The sequence below is a fragment of the Schistocerca serialis genome, chromosome 9, assembly GCF_023864345.2.
Source record: "Schistocerca serialis cubense isolate TAMUIC-IGC-003099 chromosome 9, iqSchSeri2.2, whole genome shotgun sequence".
NCBI lineage: Eukaryota > Metazoa > Arthropoda > Insecta > Orthoptera > Acrididae > Schistocerca > Schistocerca serialis.
Window position 1 is genome coordinate 283,704,272 of NC_064646.1, and position 18,158 is coordinate 283,722,429.

General features: G+C 38.9%; 1 protein-coding gene across 2 annotated transcripts in view; it reads left to right on the forward strand.

Annotated features, from left to right (window-relative positions):
• Positions 1 to 18,158, forward strand: part of LOC126418970 (uncharacterized protein CG4449) — a 156,330-nt gene that overhangs the window by 29,627 nt on the left and 108,545 nt on the right. For both annotated transcript variants that reach the window (XM_050086018.1, XM_050086017.1), the window contains exon 3: positions 6,702 to 6,849. In XM_050086018.1, coding sequence (XP_049941975.1) covers positions 6,702 to 6,849 — 148 coding nt within the window. The remainder of the gene's footprint in view (positions 1 to 6,701; positions 6,850 to 18,158) is intronic.

Genomic DNA, 18,158 nt, shown 5'->3' on the forward strand with positions numbered 1-18,158 from the left:
TGCCAAGGCAGCAGTCCTAGTACCTTAGCCTGCTAGTTCTTACATTCCCGTCGATGATCTGTGTGTTGCCATCTGTCCATCTGTCAGCAGGTGGTGTTACTTTTGCATCACCACTGGTCCTTCCTTCATGGGAACAAGGTCCGGGCTATGAAGCCTCTCCCAGCAGCTTGAACAACCTCCTCTTGGTCCTCTCACTTGAAGAGATCATTTTAGCTAGGTTGCGTGCAAGCATACCATGCAACAAACTGGCCGACAGGATGGTTAAGTACTGGGAACCCCCCCCCCCCCCCCCCCTTCCTGGTACTGACATAAGAACACATCTACAACTTTGCCTGTGTACAGAAATGGCAAATTTCTACACTCCCTAGCAAATTGTGTGCAATCAAGGAGACTGTTAAGGAGTGGTGAGTTTCACCCTAGGTCTCTCAAAAAGATGCAGTAATCTTATATTGGTATGTATTGGGTGACAACTGGAACCACCCCAGTGTGCCAGTGCACCACCCCAGTGTGCCAGTGCACCACCCCTGAGGGTGTCTCATATCTTCTTAGTGTGTGTCAGTTCAGCTAAACTGTGATGTGAGCTGAAGGTGGATATGTTATTATGTTATTACCTCAGATACTAGCTGACAATACAACAGCTGCTGGGATTGTTTTACACATTTTATGATTAAACGGTTTGACAAAATTTAATTTCACACTTTTGTATATCAGTGCTTGGGGCAGCCATGGACAGAATGCATTTTTGGTGCTGGTGGTGCGCAGTGCTAAGCTACCCCAGCCCATTAAGTCTATATTTACTCCATGTTTTTTATCCCTTTAGCACATTACACAAACTTTAAGATAATCCTAAAGTACTTTATGCATGGTGTTGTCTGATGGGGGGTGGGGGCAGGTGCCTCGCCACACTCTGGTGTCAGTCCTGGAGCTGCTACCAGCTACAGCTGGAGCCCTATCCATGTTTTCACGTAATTATCTCTCTCCCTTTTTGCTACAATAATTTTATCATTACTTTTAGATACTGATTTCGCCTTTTGTGATCCTGCTTAGCTGGATGGTAACATGCTTGCCTCCCATACAGCGGGCCCGGGTTCAATTCCCAGCCAGGTTGGAGATTTTCTCCACCCGTTGAGTGGGTGTTGTGTTGTCCTCATCATCATTTCATCATCATCACCGGCACGTGAGTCGCCCAATGTGGTGCCGACTGAAATAAAATTTGCACTTGTCGGCTGAACTTCCCCAGATGGGGCCTCCCGGCCAGCAATGCCATATGATCGTTTCATTTCATCATCATTACAATTATCATGACCTCTTCCTTTCATTCATATAATGTTTTCTGTAGATCCAATGATGGTAGAATGTGAAATGAGTCAAAACAGACGTTATCATATGTTGCAAGGACCATAAACTAAATTCCACAACTAAAACAATATCAGTATGGATACATAAAAATCATTTATTGTAAAAAAATAACAAATCTTAAAATATATTTTTACAAAGCTCCAACCATTTTGTAGGCTCTTGTCATTGTGTGGCACAAGTTTTTGTACGCCTTAATCACAGAATGTTACTGCCTGCGTCGTCAACCATGTGGTAACATATTCTTGGAGCTCATTATCATTGTTAAATTTTTGACTATCAAGAAAGATTTTCAGGTGCAAAAAGTGATGGAAGTTGCTAGGGGCGAGGTCAGGGCTGTATGGAGGATGGTGAAACTGGCTCCACCCAAAGTCTAATAAGAGTTGTCATATGTGGCTCCTGTCTGAGGACAGGCACTGTCACAAATCAAAGCGATACCATTTGTGAGCTTTCTGTGACAGTTATTTTGTATTGTGCAACACAGTTTTGTAAGCATCTTGCAGTAAACACTTGCGTTGATTGTTGCACCTCACAGTAAAAATACACCAGTGGAATCTATGCAGAAAGAGTGTGCATATAAATTTTAGAGGTGTAAGATTTACAAATGAAAATCATGATATTGTGTATCTTCTATGGTATAATGTAGGACACACACAGTATTGTGATTTTCATTTGTAATTATGAAGTTGTTCTACCAAGAAGTGACAGAAGAATTAGTTAACGTATCAAGATTTGCTTTACTGGTGAAGCAATGTGCCTCCATTCGTTGGCTGTCATTTCAGATTTCAGTTGGATTGTTTCATAAATGAACCTCCTATTCTCATCCCCAGTCACTATCTTGCTTAGCCAAAATCATTACTATCTTTGTTATAATGTGTCAAAAAGTCAACTGAACTGCCCAGAGTTGATTTTTTTGTGTTGCTTTGTAAGAAGTGATTTTGAAATTAGTGAAAAGTAATGGAAAGATTGTGCACTATAAACTTATGATTTTCCTTTATGGGTTCTTCAACTGCATGAACCAACATGAATGCTGCTTTTGTTTGTCATTGTGTACTTGATCATATCCTTCATTGAACCGTTGGACCCATCTCCTTTCCATTGAATTGCACATCACATTTTCTCTGTAAACTTCACGAATGTGCCAAAGAATGTTGACTGGTTTAATGTTCTTCACTTCCAGAAAATAATTTACAGATCTAATCTTGCAGGTAACAGGATTTTCACTCAACTTTGCCGTACTAAGCAAGCATTATACACCATTAACTTCACATGGAGATTCAAAATGTCATGATCTTCTTCTCCTTAACTCAAAGCAACTATCATGCATGTGCCAAACTACGATTATAGCACTATTATGGAAAGAAATACAAACAGAACTTACTTTATGGATGTAACTCGTATAATTACTTCTGTAATGTACATTAATAACTAACATTGCTTTTGTTAAAAAATAAGCAACATATGCTGCTTGACAATTTCTAAGGGACAGGAATAAAAACAGGAAATGAAGGACAACATGAAACACAGTAGGTGCACATGTAATAGAGGACAAGTGGTACATTTATAGTGAAAAGTGGTTCATGTCTCATCACATGGGAAAGCAGTATAACAGACATAAATAATTTTCTTGTTTGACACAGGTCGGACACATGTCAGACTCCCAACATAAAGGTAAACATCGGACTTCCGGTAAGAAATATGCCCTCCTCAGGCCCTAACGCACATTTTACACACGTCATTCCCACTGGCTATCAAACTTTTGAGGAGTCCTTGGGGGATATTGCCCCACTCCTCTCTCAAGGCAGTTTTCGGTTCTTCCACAGGTCAGCTAGATGATGATCATTGAGAAACACGGCTATCAAGGGCTTCCCAGGTACGCTGTATAGGGTTTAGTTCGGGGAATATGCACGTCTTTCCATACACTCATTATCTTCACATTCTAGTGTATCTGACATCTCAGAAGTCCTGTGTGGATGGGCATTGTCAACCATAAACAGAAAGTCGTGACCTACCTCACCCCTAAACAGATGGACATGATCCAGAATAATCTCCCTGCAGTACTGCTAAGCTGTGATGTTCCCTTGCGCAGCAATATGTGGCGGTGTTTGGCCATTGTTTCTAATGCCCGCCATGCCATAACACCTATGCAATACTGATGATGCTCGTAAATGTTCTGTGGTGTGTAATACGTTCCCCTCTCTCTCTGCACTAACTGGTGGGCAGAAGCACATGCCACAGTGAAGCAGGATTCGTCGGAGAACACCACTCTGGACGACTGTTGCTGACCGCAATCAGCTTCCTCCCTACTCCAATGAAATCTTGCTTGATGATGGTATGGTTGAAGTAGGATCCATTTAACAGGCTTCCAAGCATAAAAACCAGCCTGATACAATGACTGCATAATGGTTCCGGTACAGACATGTTTAATGCTGGCAGTTGTAAGGTCTACAATGATTTGCCAAGGAATGAGATGTCTGTTCCTTTTCGCCACTAGGGCTACATATCATTCCTCTCGCAGTGTGATGATCTGTCTGTTACCAACAGCATGCTTTCACATAGCATTTCCATCTTCAGAAGCCTTTTTTAATCATGAGATGACACTTTTGGACACATCCATGTCTGTGGCCACTGTAGTGACTCTTTGACCAGCCTCAAGCCATCCAACTGCACGTCCACAATTGTAATCGCTCAAATAATGTCTTGCAGAGATGTTACCATACCACAAGAAATGTCAATTAATCGATTCCACAACCACCTTCGTCAGGCAAGGTACTGCAGGAACTGTCGAACGCATACTGAGTGTTAATGCACAGGCTTCACTGCAGTTAACATGCCCCACCCTCTACATTTCTTTTACTATCATTTATCGGTTGTTCCGTAGCAATTCACAGTTGTTCCTTAGCAATTGTCAAACAGTGTATGTTATTTGTCAGAAGCCCTTGCTACATTTTTCTCTACAATTACGCAAGATACAAATCTGTAGACTTCTTAACCAGCAGAAAATCTGTTGTTTCAAATAAGCTGCTGCTTTATTAATTGTTGTAGTCCTGTGATATGTTCATTTGCTTGTGAACTCTTAACAGTAGCAAGAGTATACTGATTAATCTTGAATAATAATATTGATGTTTCGTTTGTTGTTCACTTACATTGAATATTCTGTCTTATATTAATTATAATATGAAATTTTAAATTTATAATCTCAATATTCTGATAATTTATGTCATTGTTGCCTAATGAGATAGATCGCAAAAAGTATGGTTTTCATAGGTCCCATCCATGCAATTTCCATGTAATCTTTTCTTCTATCTGTCTTCCATTATTTCGAAAGTAATATTTTGTTTGCTATAATGTGGCTTTTGTTTCATGTAGCTGTTGCTTTGTGTGTCAGTTTCACCACAAGGGAGTTTAACAGCAACAAGCACATGCTCTTAGTTTTACTAAATTCTTCATCCCAGAGTAAAATATGAATTACACTGTCATCAAAGGCTTGCAAAAGGCTTAGAATATGAAAAGTAATACAGCATTTATATTTACACAGTCCAATCACATTAATGCGACCATCACCTATGTTTGACATCAACCTGCGATAACCACTCACAAACGGCAGGTTGTTGCACTAGCAGTGGTGGGTATATAAAGCATGTTGGAGGAGGGGGTGGGGGGTAATGAGGAAAACAGTTCAATCATTGTTGCAATGTGGAAATGAAGTGATTTATCTGATGTCCAAAAGAGCATGATTGTTGACCTTTGAGACAAGGGTGGAACGTTTCTGAGATGGCTAAGTTCGCAAACTTTTTGCGTAACATCTTGGTTAAAGTATATAGTGAATGGCAGGATGCCACTATCCAAAACCTGTGCTGAGGCAGCTGTAGTGCACCATGGGCCATAGATGACAGGTGTAGATGTATACAGCCTAATACACATTCAATTGGTGAGCAACTAACTGCCCAGATGAACCAAAGTGCTACTGACAGTGTCTCCTCAGAGATCGTTCAGTGACAGTTCTGCCGCATGTCTGCTTCTGGAGCAGGCACCTAGTTCATGCACTAATGCTGACTGGCATTCATGGGTGATGAAGGCTCGAATTTGCATGCCAATACTGCAACTGGATGTTCACACTGAGTGGTGGCAGGTCATATTTTCAGATGAATCATATTTTATGCTCCATTGGACAGATGACTGTTGGCGTGAAACATCTGAAAGCAAACACTCTATAACAACCTGTGGAGGGGTCCGGGCTGGAGGAGGAAGTGTTACGGTATAAGTAATGTTCCCGTGGCATTTTCTGTGTCGCCTCATCATTCTGGAAGGCACAGTGGATCATCACATGTATGAAACTATTCTTAAGAGCCATGTTCACTGCTACATGCAGTCTGGTTATTCTTGGTACAGTGGCATCTACCAGTAGGACAATGCAATGGGTCACACAGCTTGCAGTGTACAAGCGTGGTTTGAACAGCATCAAGACATGTTTACTGTGCTCTCCTGGGCAACAAACTCCCCATATTTAAACCCAATCAAGAATCTTGGGACCATCTCATTTGTGCTGTATGCGCCATGGATCCTCAGTCGCCACTGGTGTCAGCATAGCTCCAGGTCCCTTTTGGTACCTTCCAGAACCTCACTGACTCTTGTCCTACACATCTTGCAGTGTCCGGGCTGCATAGGCTGGTTATTCAGGCTTTTGACAGGTGGTCACATTAATGTGATTGGACAGTGTTATAGGACATCACCCAATGATACTCCTTTTGCAAGTGTATTTCACCTTTTTTGTCTTTGAAATTTGTGTCTGGCATGGTTACTTAGATGCATTGTGTCTTTCTAATGTGATAACTACTGCCACAAAGCAATGATTGGCAGTGAGAGGTCTATACCAAAACCCATTTACTAGTGTACACATGCACTGTACATTAACATAGATACAGTTACTAGTGAAGGAATTTCAGTTTTAATAACAAAGTTCTTGTCTTGTAAAACCAACACTATTATCATTCTTACTTCCAGTCATCATGTCCAGTTACTGGCTGCACAATAGTATAATCCTAACCATGTACAAAGCCAAATGCATTTTTCATAATTCCTCCTGCAGTTTTTGTTTAAAGATTCTATCATTAAAACTACATCATGTTGGTGGGGATTCATGTAATTCATTGACATATCTGTTTCCTGCGTGTAATGTTATATTCTGTATACAGTACTGCCAGTTCACATCTAGTTGAAATAATTTAGTGACCAAGAGTTATTAATTAACATTATCCAAAAATGTATTTCAATCATATTGTTGGACAAAATTTTGTTTTAATTCTGCCATCTTATTGTATCTCACAATGCACAAAAATAAACAGGATGGATGAATACTGATCTCAGTGAGTTCATGCTTAAGCGTGATCCAAACGCTCTTCCTTTAAAACCGGTTGAAAATGATGTAGAAACACGACAGTGTAAAAGAAGAAAAGGTGACACTTCAACTCAGAATGAAGAAGAAGATGATGAGTAAGTCTTAAAGCAAATCTTTGCACATTGTCTCACAGCCATCAATCAGTATAATTTATTGGTGTTCTAAAGATTTTCAACTATTAGGATTTGTGAATAAATTTTGTCATAAGTGCTATTATTAACATAGCGTACACAAATAACAAAGGGTGGTTTAACGGTACGCTATGCATGGCAATATACACTGGTGAATGTTTGAATTAGAAATAGATGACATGATGAAGAGATAGTATTAGTAATGCCAGAGAAGTAAACAGTTTGGTATAGTAATTGAATTTAGTGTCACCAGGCCACGTAAGGGCCACCCCAGTGACAGTTACAACACAGTATGAGCAAGATTTGAAATCGCAGCATTTTCCACTGTGACCTGACGATTTGGAATTGAGTCTTTATCTCAAAAAGTGTTGCAGTAATGCTATTTTAATGGATAACTGTATCAAGGACCTAGATTGAGTAGCTTAACCTTAATAAAACTGCAGTTCTTTAGAGTTAGCTGCCTTGATACATGTTGTAGGGCCCATTGTTAATAGATTTAACCATATATATGCAAGGCACAAATGTGTCAGGTTCCACTCTCGTCATTGCAAACCTAGGTTGCTGGTCATAGGACCTAAAGATGTTTTGAGGTTGGCTGTTCTTGGTGTTTTCAGGGGACATAGTCTTGGAATGAGTGAGCAGTCAGTTGCTTATCCACATTAGTCAGGCTTAATTAACTCCTTAGGTCTTTTTACTTTGACACTGACCAATTGGCCATGACCATGTTGCGTTGGTAAATAGTGGATTCGAAATGTGTCCTTCAACTCAAGAAGTTGTCATTGGTATTTAAAATGAAGTCGAAGACACCATTTGAAATCACCTTTTAATTCACAGTATCATTACAGTCAGATTAGATGGTAAGTGAGCACACGCAGTATGAGTAGCCTGCAGTGTGTCTAACAACCATCTACCTTGTAGGAGAGGTGCTTTTATTTGTGCTGCCAATTTGTGTCTACAATCACAGTAGTGTACTGCTGTAAGTAAATGATTAATTATAGTCACAGAAATTTGCATTCCATGGTTCTTCCTGACTACCATTATTCGTAATTCCAACACATATGGCAACAGTAGGTTGTGTTTTCAACATGCCCAGCAGCAACTTGGAGAACTTCACATATGCTAATAGCAGTAAGGACAGTCCTCTGAAGTAATACTGAATACAGTGTCTAAAAGTTGATTGGAAAACTAGTTCAACTATTCAGCAATAGAAAATCCGGACTGGAATAACAATAACAGTATGAGAAGGATAGATTGCTACTCCCCATATAGAGACATTGAGTCGCAGACAGACACAACAAAAAGACTACTATACATTTAAGCTTTCAGCCAAAAGGTCTTCTTCAAAAGTAGGAAACACATGAACATTCACACAAGCACAACTCACGCACACACATGAACAGCCTCAGTGGCCAGTGGTCATCTGTGTGTGGGTAGTGCCTGTGTGAATGTGTATCTGTTTAATAGTTTAGAAGAAATTCAAATGTATAGCAGTCTTTTTCTTGTGCATGTCTGCAACTCAACAGATCCTCTATATGGTGAGTAGCAATCTGTCTTTTTTGTAATATTGTCATAGTTCAACAGTCGACACATGAAAGAGATAATATACAAGGGTCATTCGGAGAGTAAAGAATGTTTTGTTTTGACACCACCACTGCTGACCGACCACTGACCTTGGTACTAGTCTGCTTCAGTTTTGGGGCAGCTGTTCTCCAATGCAGTTGCTTACTGCTTAGCTATGCAACCTTAAAATGTGAGAGAATTGACTGCTCACCAGGTCTGAGGTGCACGGTGATATCCGCTTTTTAAATGCGCAAGGAGTCCATCCCATTGAAATTTACAGACAGATAACTGAGTTTTACAGTAATTTGATGAATGAAGTGTCAGTTCAGATGTGGTATATTATATTTAATAATAGATGGAAGAACGTTCATGACGAAGATCGCTCAAACCAGCCCTTACTGGTGACCGTTGGATTCAGAGCAAGGATTGAAACGAAAATCCAAGATGATCTCTCCAAACATTCCAAGAATTGTGTTGTACAAGATTTTTAGTGCAGTTGTGGACTATAAACAACTTTGTGCCAGGAGAGTTCCTTGGATTTTGTCAGATGAACACAAAACGAAATGAATGGCAGCTACATTGAAATTTCTCTGTCACTATGAAAAGGATGGTGATGAATTTTTGAATCACAGTTCACAGTTGATAAGACTTGGATATCACATTTTGCATCAGAAACTGAGTGCCAGTCAATGGAATGGCTTTATTCGCAATCCCCAATGAAACTGAAAAGAGCAAAACAAATGTTGAGCACCAGAAAGATTATGGCTAAGATATTTTGGGATCATAAGGGAGTCCTGCTCATCGGCAACATGCATAGTAGGTTGGCCCATAAATGCAGTGGCCTACTGTCAGATGCTTCAGCGACTTTGCCACACAATTAAAACAAAGTGCTGTGGAATGCTATTCAGTGGAGTCATTCTTCCTCACACACAATCACCTGCAGCAGTATTGACACAGGACTTGCTTCAGCAGTTTCAGTGGGAAATATTTCAATATCTTCATACAGTCTAGACTTAGTCCCCAAGTGATTATCACTTATTCCCCAAATCAAAAGATTTTTTTGAGTGATCAGCACTACAGAAGAGATGAACTTAATGAAGCTGTTAATCAGTAGTTCAACACCTTGGTGGCAACTGCATATGTAGAAGGCATAAAAAAGCTGATAAAACAATATGACTAATGCCTAAATTTGAACATTGAATGTGTATGGAAAAGTAGCCTGGGTATAAAAGTTATATATAAAATACAGCTTCGTTTAATTATATCAGATAAAAATTTCTGTAGGAAAAAAAAAAGTTCTTTGCTTTCCAAATGACCCTCGTAGATTAACTGGCTACAAACAGTCCCAATCTTTTTAAGAACATCACCAATGAGAGAACAATTAGTGACCATGATGCTATTTCAGTGCCTGAATGTGGCTGATGTCTCGATTTCCCTTATCCTGTTTATACATGGCCAGTGTATATATCTGTTGGCTATACAATAATGAATGAAGACAGCTCCTGTCTGTAAATAATTTGTGTCATTGTTTTGCAATCGTGACGTATTAAACTGATAGTTAAGTAATTTTCACACCTTTCAGCAACTGCTTATTTTGAAATTGGAATTATTACATTCTTCTTGAAGTGTGATGGTATTTCACTTGTCTTGTACATCTTGCACACCAGACGGAAGAGTTATTGTCATGGCTGGCTCTCCCAAGGCTATCAGTAGTTTTGACGAAATTTCGTCTACTCCTGGGGCCTTGTTTTGACTGAGGTCTTTAGAGCTCTGTCAAATTCTTCTTGCAGTATTGCATCTCACATCTTATCTTCATCTACGTCCACTTCCCTTTCTATAAAATTGCCTTCAAGTTTACCTCTCTTGTATAGACCCTCTATATCTCTATATACTCCTTGCACCTTTCAGTCCCCCCCCCTCCCCCCCCCTTTTTTTTTTTTTTTTTTTGTGGTTTCCCATCTGAGCTCATGATATTCATGCAGCTGCTTCTGTTTTCCCCAAAGACCTCTTTACTTTTCCTGTAGGCGATATCTGTCTTTCTCCTAATGACATACACTTCTAAATCCTTGCATTTGTCCTTTAGCCATAACTGTTTAATCATTTTGCACTTCCTGTCACTCTGATTTTTTAAACATTGGTATTCGCTTTCGCCTGCTACATTTTTATATTTTCTCTTTTCATCAGTTAAATGCAATATCTATTCAATATCTCTTCTGTTATAAGGATTTCTACCAAGTCTTGTCCTTCTGCCTATTTGACCCTCTGGTGAAGTCACCGTTTCATCTCTTAAAGCTACCCATTCATATTCACACATGACATTTTGTGAACAATAGATGCAGGTGAACAGAGAGATACTATTGTCTTAAATTTTTAAGAGGTATTTACTACTGTGCGACACCATTGCCTACTAATGAAGATATGACCATACAGGTTATCTTCACCCATATGTGATTGGCTTGATGAATATTTGACTAATAGAACACAGTACTTAATAGAGGGCAGCAAATCTGCCATAAAAATGAAAATAATATTGGATGTGAACCAGAAGGATGATACCTGTCTCAGTTCACTTAAGTTATTTATCAGCAATACTGTGAGATTGTTCACTGACAATACTGTTTTTTACAGGAAAGTATTTTCATTCAACAATCATAAGGATATGCAGTGGCGAACATCTTGAATATGTCACTTTGTATGAGTATTTAGGGCTGATACAAATAAGTTATATGAAATGGGACAATCAAACAAAGCGAGTAGTAGAGAAGGTGAAAGGGTGAATTAGATTTGTTGGAAGGTTTCCATGAAAGTAAAATGGATCTCTAAAGGAAATCACATATAAGGTACAATTGAGATCAATTCCAGAGTACTGTTCCATTGTTTGGAGACTTTATTCAGCAGGCATGTCAATAGACATCAAACAAAGTCAGAGACATGCTGTTAGATTCGTAAGAGGTCAGTATAGCCCATACAAAAGTGTAACAGAAATGTTCAAGGAACTTAAATGCAAATCTTTGGAAGAGAGCTCACATAGTCTTGCACAACCTTGTTGGTTAAATTTAAAGAAACTGTACTCAAAAAAGACTCAGCTACCAATATACTGCCACCACCAAATATCTTGCGTATGGATCATAACAATAAGATAAAAGACTTAGAAAAAAAAAGAAAAGCCTAGAATAACTTATCTTCCTTATGCTGCCTACATCTCCAGAGAGATCAGTATATTCCTTTTGGAAGCATAGCATATAATATACACCACGTGATGAAAAGTATCCAGACACCCCCAGAAACATACATTTTTCATATTAAGTGCATTCTGGTGCCTCCCACTGCCAGGTACTTCATATCAGTGACATCAGTAGTCATTAGACATTGTGTGACATTGTGTGAGAGAAGAATGGGGTGCTCTGTGGAACTCACAGACTTTGAATGTGGTCAGGTGATTGGTGTCACTTGTGTCATATGTCTATATGCAAGATTTCCACACTCCTAAATCTCCCTAGGTCCACTGTTTCTATTGTGATAGTGAAGTGGAAACATGAAGGGACACGTACAGCACAAAAGCGTACAGGCCGACCTCGTCTGATGACTGACAGAGACTGCCGATAGTTGCAGAGGGTTGTAATGTGTAATAGGCAGACATCTATCCAGACCATCACACAGAAATTCCAAACTGCATCAGGATCCACTGCAAGTACTGTGACAGTTAGGCTGGAAGTGAGAAAACTTGGATTTCATAGTCGAGCGGCTGCTCATAAGCCACACATCGTGCCAGTAAATGCCTCGCCTGGTGTAAGGAGTGTAAACATTGGATGATTGAACAGTGGAAAAACGTTGTGTGGAGTGACAAATCACGGTACACAATGGGGCAATCCAATGGCAGGATGTGGGTATGGCGAATGCCTGGTGAATGTCATCTGCCAGCATGTGTGGTGCCAACAGTAAAATTCAGAGTTGTGGTGTTAATGGTGTGGTCACGTTTTTCATGGAGGGGCTTGCACCCCTTATTGTTTTGTGTGGCACTATCACAGCACAGGCCTACATTGATGTTTTAAGGGGAGCTGGAGTGATGAAAATGACAAAATTAACTTTTTTTTCATTAAAAAATTATTTGGAGTTTTCTGAATAAAACCAATCAAGTTTCACCCTTCTAAGTGAATTCTAACTGTGTTTTTTATCGCTGCAGAGTTGACGCGCCGTGTAAATGGTTGTAGCGACTTGGTGTGTCACCTCTGAGGGCACCGCTCGCTGGCTGCAAGCAGGGTATCTTTGCAGAATTAGACAGTGTTTTGTTTTCCAATGTTGTGTGGCTTTATCTCTGTGACAGGTGACTGTTCATATCGGTAAACATAAACACTATACCGTGTGTGTTGACTTGTGGAGTTTGCTTTGTGTTGTTTAGCTGTTCAATTTTGCATATTTGACAAATTTTGTTCATACCTATTTTACGTATTTGGTTTGTGGATATCAATATGCCCCGTTTCAGCAATCGAGTGTTTAAGAAAAGGCATAATGAGTGGAAGAAGAAATCTTTTGTTGTTTCGACGGGAGATGCTGCTCAGACTGCTTCACCGACTACTCCAAATGAATACGATAGAACTTCTTCCAGCAAGACACTTTGTGACAGCAAAGAAAAATTTGAAAACTATGAAAGTGACAGTAATGATGTGAATGAAATAATTAACATTTCCTTGCTCTCAAATATTTTGAAACATAACGTATTATGCCAAGTTTGCAAAGAAAGCCTGGAATTGAAAATAACTTCACACATTGGTTTGTCATGTAAAATGTTATTGAAGTGTAACAAATGTGCTGCAGAAGTTTCGTTTTCTAATTCTAACAGTATTCCTCATAATGGTAATAGTGGAAAGAAGGTGTATGATATAAATGTTAGGCTAGTGTATGGCTTGGATTGCATTGGCAAAGGCAGTGCTGCGGGGACAATGTTATGTGGAATTATGAACTTGCCAAAACCACCAACCAAGTTTGGATTTTATGGTGAATTGGTGGGATCTTCTGCTGAAGATATTGCTCAAGCAACAATGAAGAAAGCAGTTGAAGAAGCTGTGACAGATAATGGGAATTGTAGAGATTTAACTGTTGCTTTAGATGGATCATGGCAACATAGAGGTCATAAATCTCTAAATGGAGTTGTGACAGCTACCAGTGCTGACAGTTGCAAAGTAATTGATGTTGCTATTGTCTCAAAACATTGTAGATGTAAGGGCAATACCAATGACGAACAAAGTGATTATAAGGGATATAAAGCTGTAGAGGAACTCAAACCTTATGGCAATGAAATTCACATTAAAAAACAGGAGTGCATTGGGCATGTGCAGAAGTGCATGGGGGGCTTGCTTGCGCAAACTAGAGCAGACATTAGAATCCCAGAAGCTTAGTGATGGTAAGACCCTTGGAGGAAGAGGAAAATTGACAGATGAAGCAATTGATAGATTGCAGAGGTATTATGGGCGTGCTATTAGCCAAAATACAAGAAGCATTGAGCATATGAGGAGAGCAGTATGGGCATTATTTTTTCATACTGCAGCAACAAATGAGCACCCACACCCACAACGTGCACGGTGCCCCACAGGCGATGACTCATGGTGTAAGCACCAATCATGTAAGGAATATGCCCATAAAAACAGCCAAGTTTATTGGAAAAGTGTTTACATGGGAAAACACAAAATCCATATGAAAGTGTAAATAATTTAATTTGGATTAGTATTCCCAAAAGAGTGTTTGTACAGATAAAAACATTGCATTTTGCATTGTATGATGCAGTGGCAACATACAATGAAGGAAACGTTATCAAATGTGATGTTCAGAAATGTTTGGGTTTCCAACCAGGACACAACAACATTACCACAATGCACATAATTGATGAAGAAAGTCTAAGAGGTGCAGGAAGAAGAGACAAAAGCCTACAACATGCAGCAAAAGGGAAGAAAGACCAGTGAAAAGGAAACTAAAACTGGAAAAAGAAGAGGATGCTGATAATCCATCATATGGGGCAGGAATGTATTAAAAAAACTTTGGAAGCCATTTCCCGTAACTTTAAAATTTTCACCTTTGAGGAACATTTTCTCAAAAACTGCTAACAGTATAGCAATGAAATTTATACACAATATTGTTTACTTCTTTTCCTTCATTTTTATAACAAATTGTAAAAAACATATTGTATAATTCAAGAGTTATAGAAGGAAAAGTGCAAAATTTTAGAGAAAAAAAATAAGCATCTGTTTAAAAAAAATTGTAAAACAAAAACCAATAAATATTTCTTAACATGGCATTATTACTTTGTAGAGAAATATTCACTGAACGTGTAGACCAAATTTAAGAGCAATATGTTTAGTTGTTTTAGAAAAAATGTTCCTTCTATTTGCTAAAATTAACATGGAGGAGATGGATCGTTCTGGCTCCCCTTAAGCACCTTCTTACTTCCCACTGTTGAAGAACAATTCGAGAATGGCAATTGCATCTTTTAACATGATCGAGCACCTGTTCATAATGCATGGCCTGTGGTAGAGTGGTTACACGACAATAACATCCCTGTAATGGACTGGCCTGCACAGAGTCCTGACCTGAATCCTATAGAACACCTTTGGGATGTTTGGGAAAACCGATTTCGTGCCAAGCCTTGCCGACTGACATCGATACCTCTCCTCAGTGCAGCATTCTGTGAAGAATGGGGTGCCATTCCCCAAGAAACATTCCAGGACCTGATTGAATGTATGCCTGCGAGAGTGGAAGCTGTCTTCAAGGCTAAGGGTGAGCCAACACCATATTGAATTCCAGCATTACCGATGGAAGGCACCAGAAGTAATTTTCAGCCTGATGTCCGGATACTTTTGATCACATTACATATTTTGTCCCATCAACAAAAATATAAAGTTTCTTTGTAATGTTAAAGACAATGTGGGTCCAAAAGTTGAACTGTACCTTATTCCATGCAAATATGGCATTCCTTATTTGGGGACAGACTATTAGAACAACCAAACAAATCAGCAGTCACTGAGCACTGTCTCTATTACAGTTGTGAGAGGAAATATGAAACCAATGGTGCAAATGTCAAGTTCATGGGTCAGCATGAAGAAATAGTCTGTCAAATAAAAATGTCTGAAAATATAATGAACCAGGATGGCAGTTGAAATTTAAGCAACACTAGGATCCAGCACTCAATTTATTAAGATCTTACCAACTATCTCATCCATCAGAGCAGGAGAAAATGACTGGGTCGGTCTTCAAATTGTTGTGCATAAAAATGGAATTAACAGCTTAGTTAAACATCCAAAACCACACTATTAAGGTAAAAAGAGATTAGGATGCATATAGAGGCAATCAGACAGTCATTTTTACCTCACTCAATATGTGAATGAAATAAGATACAAAATCAATAATCATGACCATGTATTGTGCAGTCTTTTGCAGAGTATATATATGTAGATAGAAGTGACATGTATAACTGTCATATTTGCAATAATAATGTTTGCTAGTTGTTAACAATCTAGTGTTGTCTAGTGTTGCACCTTCTCCCCCACTGAGACTTAATAAGTTTTCCACATGGAAAAAAAAAAAAAAAAAAAAAAATCCTCATCCCCTCTATATTGGTTACCTACTGCCAATATTTCATTGTCAGAAATTACTGTTATGTGGTTGTTTGAATACAGGTTGCTTGATTAAATGCCTGTTTTTATAAAGCAGTGAAGTATAGAAGATTGTGTTGTGAGACATGAATATTATGTAATCACTCAAGAATTCCATTCTGGGTGATAACAACATGTGAGCTGCTTAAGACATCCTGCACTAGTTCATAATTGCATGCCACTGGCAACAGCAGTTGTCATAGCTACAGGATCTACATTACATACTTAAATGTTTTTGGGGCTAATGAGTCATAATACATGTTGTATATTGAGCCATATACAATGTGTGATCAAAAAGTAATAGGAATGGCTTAATTTCATGGGCTCATAGATTTGATTTCGAATTTTTAAAATGTTTTTGGTACACATGTTCCTGATATATATTTGTATTTTTAACCATTTAGAATATTTAGTTTATTGCTGACAGCCGAAAAGGTTATACAGGTTTCTTAGTACTCAGCGAATTTTTACTTTCAAAACAGATGGATCAAAGAATTCACATTAAATTTTCCTTGGAAAATGAAATAAAGTGCAGCATTACATTCAAAATGTTGACTGTAGCTTATGGAAAATCTGCTATGAGTAAGATGAGTACACGAGCACTAACATTTCAGAGAGGGTCGAGAAGGTGTTGAAGACGACAACCGTCCTGGATGCCTTAGTATGGTCATTACAGATGACATTGTGGAAGAAGTAAAGAAAATGGTTTTGGGAAATCACTGAAACATCATGTAGGTTGTTGGTGACGTTGGCATATCCTGTGACTGATGCCAAGCAATTTTTTCAGATGTTTTGGGCATGAAACATGTAGCAGCAAAGCTTGTATTGGAACTGTTGAATTTTGACCAAACATGATGTTGCATAGGTATCATTCAGAAATTGCTAAACGAAGTTGACAATGCTCTAGAACTTTTAAAGGAGGTTATAACAGGTGATAAAATATGACGTTGAAAACAAGGCCCAATTGTCCCATTGTCCCAATGGAACTGCCTGAAGAGCCAAGGGAAGGGAGGGGGGGGGGGGGGGGAGAAATCAAACAGTTTGATAATATTGGAAGGAGGTTCTTCTCACTGTTTTCTTCTGTTGCAATGGGATAGTGCATCATGAGTTCATGTCTTATGGTCACACAGTCGATAAGGAATACTACCTGGAAGTTATGCACCATTTGTGTGAAGCGATATGAAGAAAACAACCAGAATTGTGGCAAACTATTGATGAAAATTGCATCACGACAAATGATCATGCGTACACCTCAATGCTTGTTCGTGACTTTTTGGCAAAAAACAAAACTGTTACGTTGTCTCAGCCTCTGTATTTGCTGGACATGGTCCCCTGCAACTTCTTTTTATTCCCAAGGCTGAAGAGAACCATAAAGGACATCATTTTGCCACAATTGAGGAGATAGACACAGTATCACAGCATGAGCTGAACTCCATAATGAAAAGTGAGCTCCAGAAGTGCTTCCAAGATTGGAAGAAATGTTGGCACAAGTGTGTTATATCTGAGGGGGATTACATTGGAGCAGACATTCTTTAAGAAAAACAAAAATTCCCCTTACTTTTTGATCACATCTCATATAGATGCTTTTACAATCACATGGAGTAATGTTTCCCACTTGCCTGTCGTGTACAATCAGTCATTATACTGTTCAGTCCGATGAGGTGTCTTATTGAGAACGCTTATATAGGACAAAATGGCATCCACAGTGCAGCTTCTGTTGTAGCCTATAAGAAATGGAGATATGAATCTGTTGGCAGATAATGTACAAACATGTATTCTGATCGGCACCCTGCTGAAGGTCTTTACATTTAGAAAGATAATGCATCACACCATTGCTGCCCAATTGTGTCATAGTGATACGTTTAGTATACTACAGAATGAGGATAATTGCTTGAACACTAAGATTAACTGAACATTGTGTTTGAGAACAATTGGGTTGTGTGAGTTTTATACTTTGCACTAATCATTGTGAGATATGAGTTTCTTTTGAACACTTGTAGGTAAGATATAGTCTATCACAGTTCTAACAGAATTCTTACCATGACAAGGTGGTCTCATCTCAGAGTGCAA